General features: G+C 32.5%; 1 protein-coding gene across 1 annotated transcript; it reads left to right on the top strand.

Annotated features, from left to right (window-relative positions):
• The first annotated feature begins 5870 nt into the window (after positions 1-5870).
• Positions 5871-7178, top strand: LOC149552012 (histidine-containing phosphotransfer protein 1-like). The gene is made up of 6 exons (XM_089790165.1): positions 5871-5996; positions 6149-6279; positions 6399-6467; positions 6727-6798; positions 6935-7007; positions 7128-7178. The coding sequence occupies exons 1-6, from the start codon at positions 5937-5939 to the stop codon at positions 7176-7178; spliced, it is 456 nt and encodes a 151-aa protein (XP_089646291.1). The 5' UTR covers positions 5871-5936.
• Positions 7179-7798: the final 620 nt, after the last annotated feature.

The following is a 7798-nucleotide window of genomic DNA, read 5'->3' as shown; positions in this document are numbered from 1 at the left end:
TATTTGGAAAGAATAGAGAAAGAAACAAGAAAAAGACTAAAATGCTTAAGATCAGACAGAGGTGGTGAATTCATCTCCAATGAATTCAATAACTTTTGCATTGAAAGAGTAATCAAAAGATAGGTATCAACTCCTAGAACTCCTGAGCAAAATGGAATAGCTAAAAGGAGGAACATATCTATCATGGATTGTGTAAGAACTTTGATGATTGAAAAGAACATTGCTATCAAATACTAGAAGGAAGCTATTAGCATTGTAGTTCACACCTTAAACCAAGTACAATTTAAGAAGGATTCATTCAAAACCCCCTATGAGTTATGGTATGGCTATAAACCAAATGTAAGTTACCTAAAAGTATTTGAAAGTAAATGTTATATCTCAAAAGAATCTAGAAAAGGAAAATTTGATGTGAAAGGTGATGAAGGTATATTTTTAGGATATTCTTCCAAGAGTAAGGCATATAGATGTTTGAAATTTTCTACTCACAAAATCATAGAAAGTGCACATGTGAAAGTTGATGAGTTTGCAGAAAGAGCTGAAGAAGAAAGAAGAAAGGAACCAAAAGATTACAGGAGATTTTTTTTCATTGAACCTGATACATTGCTATACACATCTATCAATCAGGACACTACAACTTTCGAGTCTTCAATCACCGAGTCACAAGAAGTTCAAACTGAGTCACAATCTAAAGCTACTGAGCCAATGCCTACCAAGTTTGAAGGGCTCGAGCTATAGACAAAAAAACCAGAGCCATAAGTTGAAATTCAAATTGAAGACAGTGGAACTCAGTCAAAAGGAAAGGAACCTATATTGGTCAAGTATGTCAGGAGGCATCATGCACCAGACAAGATTATTAGAGACAAATCAGAAGGTACTATGACAAGAAGTAAGCTAAAAGGTACTTGTTTACTTGTTAATTTTGAACCTAGAAATGTCAAAGATGCATTGGAAAATGAAAGTTGGATTGAGGCTATGAATGAAGAGATGGAGAAAATAGAGAAGAACAAAACTTGAACTCTTGTACCTAGGCCTAAAGATAAAAATGTGATTGGAGGAAAATGGGTATTCAGAAATAAGTTGAATGAAGATGGTAAAGTATCCAGGAACAAAGCTATATTGGTATGTAAAGGCTACTCTCAGGAAGAAGGAATTGATTATGGTGAGAATTTTGCTCCTATTGCAAGATTGGAAGGTGTTAGGACCTCACTTGCATATGCAACACATAAAGGATTTAAGGTATATTAGATGGATGTTAAATTTGCATTTCTTAATGGTATTCTTGATGAAGAAGTCTAAATTGAACAACCTGAAGGTTTTTTTGATCCAGATAGAAAGGACATGGTCTACAAATTACACAAAGCATTGTATGGTCTGAAGAAAGCTTCTAGAGCATGGTATGAGAGATTGCATAACTACCTTATTCAGATTGGTTTCCAAAGAACTAATGATAACAATAGTTTGTGTATCAAGGAAGGACCAGATAACAAGATTGTTTTGAAAAAAATATTTGTGGATAATACTTTGTTTACAGGGAATGATGATTAATGCAAAGAATTTTTAGAGCAAATGAACAAAGAATTTAAAATGTCTATGTTTGGTGAGATTAAGTCCTTTGTTGGTCTTCAGATTTAGCAGAGCAAGAATGGTATGTACATTATTCAGTCTAAGTATGTCAAGGAGATACTCAAGAAGTTTGGTATGGAAGATTGTAAACTAGCTAGAACCCCCATGTGTACTAGATTAAAGCTTACCAAAGATGATGAATTAAAAGAGGTGGATCAGACCTTGTATAGATCAATGATTGGAAAGTTACAGTATGTGGTTCATACAAGACCTAACATTGTTCTTGCAGTTGGTACAGTAGCAAGATTCTTAGCTAAACCTAGAGAAAATCATATGATGGCAATCAAAAGAATCTTGAGGTATTTGAAAGATACTGAAGATTAAGGTCTATGGTATAAACTTGGAGGAAATCTGGACCTAAAAGTGTTCACTGATGCTGATTGGGATGGAAATATGGATGATAGAAAGAGTATAAGTGGAGGAGCATTCTTTCTTGGCAAAAGATTGGTATCTTGGATAAGTAAAAAGTAAAATTGTACATCCTAATCTATAGTAGAGGTAAAATATGTTGCAACAATAGTAAATTGTTCTAATATTGTTTGGTTTAAATAGTTGTTAGAAGGCATGAAGGTTGAGATCAAAGAACTAGTTGTCATATTTTGTGATAATACAAGTGCAATTAACATATCTAAAAATCCAATGATGCATTCCAAAATCAAGCATATTGCTATAGAATATCATTTTGTCAAAGAATTAGTGTAGGACAAAGAGATTAAACTAGAATATGTCCATACAAAAGAACCAATTGCAAACATATTTACCAAGCAATTACCTAAGGATGCATTCTTGTATCTTAAAGGTAAGCTAGGGGTCATTCCCCTATCTAAAGCTCACTAACTAAAGCCTTAGTGATGCATCAAAAAGAACCAAGTTGAAGATCTATCAGTTGATGCAACATAATTAAGAGAACATTGCATATGAATTAGTAATCAAGGTACATTGATACTCATTTGGTATGTGTTTTCAAAGAGGGGGAGTTTACTGTCATATCTTTCTAAAATTTGTATGAGGGAGAGTTTACTATAATTACATCATAGAAGGAGATTACTGCATTAGAGAAGTTTGTGAATAAAATCTAAGAGGGAGAAACTTTCTATCAAAAAAAATCTTGTTTTCAAATTTTATTGTGCTATGACATGTTGTGTTGCCATCAATGCCAAAGAGGGAGATTGTTGGATACAATTGTCTAATTATGTGTTGTCTTTAATGTTACACAAATTTTATATTAGTTGGCAGACAATATTTACTGAGCTCAGTTAGTTAGCAAAGCAATTTTATGTGTCTACTGAGCATTCTTAAACATTACTCTACGTAAATAGTGTCTACTGAGCTCACTCAGGCCTCAAAGGAAAATGTGGCAAAAAGTAGTGTTAACCGAGCTCTCATGGTTAACAAAGGGAAGTTAGTGTTTACCAAGTTCACCAGGTCTCCAAAGGATTTTTGTAAGTTTACAGTGTTAACCATGCTTCTATTGGTTAACACAAGAAATCATTTCAGGAACAATGTTTACCGACCAGGGTCAGCCAATGAAGGATTTCTTTGATTTTGGATTATAAAGTTTAATTAATTCAAGTATTGTTTCTAACTAAGTGAGGTAATGATTACTGGTAATTGTAAGTTGTAAATGAGCCGACTTGATAATTTGAATGGTATATATAAAAGGTCAAGTTGAGATTCTATAGTATGGATGAGTGAGTATCCAAGTGTATTGATTGTTTGAAGAAGAAAATGTGAGTGAATTTGAAGGATGGTTAGATATCCTTGAGGAGCAACAAAGTTATATTTGATCAGGAAGGATCTAGTGTGAAACAGAACAGAGATCTATATCAACAATTTAGTTGCATCTCATTCAGGTCATTTCATGGTTACTTTTTTACCATTGTAGCAGTGATTCCAAAATCTCTTAACAAAGTTGGTTTAATAGCCAATTGTAAATTCTCTAACAAGGTGACAATTCTATTGAATTGTTCTAAAGTCATCTTGCAAGGCCACTTTTAACAGGGTGATTAAATCTTCTAACAAGGTCACACCTAATAGTGTGTTTTGTAACATTTAACCAGGTTGGCTCCTAACAGGGCTCACTTCAGAAGAGTGAAAATCAGTAGCTAGTTACTTGGTGGTTTTTCTCATATTGAATTTTCACGTTAAATCTAGTGTCTCATATGTTCATGTTATTTCTTTTATGCTTGCATGTTAATCATTGTGAATGTTTAAGATTAGTAATAAGTAACATACATTGCATTTACCAAGTTACAACATTTTAAGTATGTTTACCGAGTGACAGCGGTAAATAGTTTTATCAGACATCTAAAAGAATCTGTGAATTTATTTTTGTGGTAACTGATTCACCCCCCCCCCCCCCCCCAATTACTCCATTTATATTTCCAACAATATATATATATATGTATGTATGTATGTATGTATGTATGTATGTATGTATGTACACATATATGTTTACATATACACATGTATATTTGTATGCATATAAATTTATATGTAGGTACATGTACATGCATACATAAATACATGCATGCACATATATGTACACATATGCATATATCTAACATACACACATGGTATACATATGCATGTACATGTGTATAAATGTGTGTATAGGTTATATGTACATGCAAGTGTGTATGATATATGTATGCATGTGTAGTAATTCATTTTTTATTTAAATGTGTACATTTAATTAGAATAAATGTGTACATATAGTATGCTTATTTTAATTATGAACCAAGAAATAGTTGATTCATTAGAGTTATGTGATTTTGTAGATTAAAATAAAGTTCTCAAATCAAAGAGAATATATGAAGACTTGTTATATAGATTTTTATAGAAATAACATCATTTATTAGTGCCTCTCTCTCTCTCTCTCTCTCTCTCTCTCTCTCTCTCTCTCTCTCTCTCTCTCTATATATATATATATATATATATATATATATATATGTTGGCTAAGAATGTTCATATTTATTTTTTATGCTTATAACATACACTTTCATGTACATGAAAGTGGAGGAAAAATTAAATGATAAATCGAGTTTTGTACTAGACTCATGCCATGGCTAAATGAAATAGTATATTAAAAGTGGTAATAAAATATTACTAAGTAGCATACTTTGGTACTAGGATTCATGATCTCAATCCTTTTAATTTTGATTTCAATCCCATTCACACTAATAAATATAGTTGTTATTTACTTATTCTTATTGCATCTTCTTTGCTCCTATTTCCTTATTTTGATATATGTACTTCCAATTTAGAAGATAACTATATTGTTCCTCTGAGTCATTTCTAAACCATGATTGACTACAAAATCTTTATTATTCACATTAAACTTCTAACTTTCCAACCAGCTTCTACTAACCCTTATGAATCCAGAACACATTTTAGTAAACAATTATTTTTCATCTTAAAATAAAAGAAAAATCAATTATATAAAACATAAATAATTGCATGTACATGTCTTCTTTGGTATTTCTTCCCCTGAAAAGCATTACATATGCAATAGTGCAAAACAGGAAACATTTGACTTATTGGTTGCATTCCAGCGGTGTCTATTCCATTGGTGGCTCTTGCAATCAAGATTCTGTTTGAGAGAATGTCCGGCTATTTAGACGGTACATAGCTGAGAAAGTTGTTCAATACCAAACTCATGGAAGGAGATAAACTTCTTTATCAGAACACAATGGACAATGGTGAATCTAGGGCAAATGTTTCCATAAATTGCATTGGGACATGTTGACATCCTCAGAAAATAAAAATAAAATGGAATTAGATTCTTCTTTTTATCTCAAAGAAAAGTCTGATATTCTAAACATGGCACGCATTGATAGATCTTAGATTCGAATGTGTACAATCATTTGAAAAAGAATACCTTGCAATGGGGATAAATGAATCTCTTTTTGTTTGTTTGTTTGTTTGTTTGTCAACTATCCCTTATAGTGAAATAAGTCTCATCTGTTTCTGAAACACAGCAAGCTTATGAGCATAACTTAAACTAAAGTCTTCGTATATTCACCTTTAACTTTAATGGGCATCCATCAATCCTTGTAGATTAACAGAAACAAAGCACCTGCCATGCGAAAAGCCAGAGCAGAATAATAGACATTAAATCCTTCGTATAGAATAAATAAATAAAATTACTTTTTGGGGGCGAGAAATAAAGGCTGAAGACCATGTAATCCACACTCTATAAATAGTATATGGAGAACAAAGAGTTGATCATGAGCTTTAGGTCATCAGAAGAAGCTTACTATTATTACCTTCATAATTTTCACACTTGTTTCTTCTTTTTGTAAAACCTGAGTATGGCTACTGTTGAGTTGCAACAACAGCACAATAATCTTATCAACTTTCTTTATGAGGAGGTTGAGAATTTTGTTTTCAATATTACACATTATCCAATTGTTTGAAATCTTTTTACTTATTTTCCTGGCTTGTGTGAGGTTTTGTATACTAATGATAGTTTATGAGAGTCTTATAGGAAAGCACAGTAAAGCTTATTTGGGTTATGTTGCAGGGGTTCCTTGATGAGCAATATAGTCAGCTGGAGCAGCTGCAGGATGAAAGCAATCCCCGTTTTGCTGAAGAAGTGCTTACCTTGTTTTTTGATGACTCTCTCAAATTACTTCATAACTTAGAGACCACACTGTATGTTCTTTATACTTGTTCTCTAATATGTATTATGCTTCACTTCACAGAAATAAGCTACCACAACTATCAAATACAGATGTTTATGGCTTAAAAAATGTTTCTATGATAATATGCAGGAATAAGGAGCCAGTGGATTATAAAAAACTGGATGCCCATTTGCATCATTTCAAGGGTAGCAGCTCAAGGTATGCAAATTGCTCTCCACCATTATTACATATATATTGTCTAAAGCATTTTCATTTGGAGATCTACTATTGTTTTTAAAATTGTTTATATCATCTTCTTTTGGACTATTCTTAAACGTCACATACTAAGCTAAGAATTAAGCTTAAGAAAAAAGTCGTTCCTAACTATTTAACACTTTTAGTCTAAAAATTAAGCTTAGTATATGATGTTTAAACCATTCAATCACTTATATTACCTCCTTGTTTTTGAAATGAGCAGTGTAGGTGCACATAGAGTTAAGAACGTATGCATCACATTTCGTGCCTTCTGTCAAGAGAAAAAGAAAAATGGGTACACCCTTCTTCCTGAGATCTTTAAGTCCTCCCAACAGAAATTATTCCTAAAGTGTTATATAACATAGGTATGATAAAATTGCTGGTGTAAAAGATATTAGTCATTTATTTTTGTTCTATTTTTTAAAAAGCAGGTGCTTGCAGTGTCTGCAACAAGTGAAGCAGGAGTATTATCTTCTCAAGGAGAAGCTCGAAGATCTGTTTAAGGCGATTATCACTTGAACTTTTTAAAACTCGAACAGCATTTAAAATATTAACTGAAAGTCACATTTGATAGTGTTATTCTTTTGCACTCAAGATCTAAAATGGGCTTTGGTTTCATTGCAGATTGAGGGACAAATACTGAGTGCAGGTGGGACGATTGCAGTGACAAATTGAGGATAACCAGCAGGACATCAATATTTTATGATTCCCGCTTGTATAACACCTTCGCATTAGAAGACCGGTGTTATGTTCTTTTTTGACATCTGAAACTTTGATCAAAATCAATGAGTGTTCACCGTTTTAGGAAAGTCTAATGTTCCTTATGTTTTTACAATTTGTGACTGTCTCTTCTCGAATCTCTATATATGTGATAATGCATATTTTTTCGCATGGGTTGCAATTTTATCTTAAATTATATATATATTTTTAATCTTAGATTAAAATTTGTGAGGTTACGTACAAATAGGAGATTTCAATCCTATTTTAAAGAATTTGAATTTTAATGACAATAACAAAAATACCACAGTTAAACTGTTATATTATATTGAGACAATTTTAAAAATTTGTTCTAATTAAGTAAAGCAGGAATGGGTTCGAGCTCTCACAACAAATTAAACATAAGTTCTTAGACATGAGATAAGATCCATTAAACGAACCAAGTTGTAACCCCAAAAAGTCACAAACCAGCAGCAAGGTGACAACTGAACCAACGAACACCAACTACCCAACACTGCACCAACCACACTGAACCAGCAGACACCACCAACAGCCATCAGAAACCAAAGGCCGAGGGC

This window comes from Cupressus sempervirens, chromosome 6 (genome assembly GCF_028749045.1).
Source record: "Cupressus sempervirens isolate cs-2001-9-10 chromosome 6, ASM2874904v1, whole genome shotgun sequence".
Lineage (NCBI taxonomy): Eukaryota > Viridiplantae > Streptophyta > Pinopsida > Cupressales > Cupressaceae > Cupressus > Cupressus sempervirens.
This window is presented reverse-complemented; position numbering and strand designations above follow the sequence as displayed.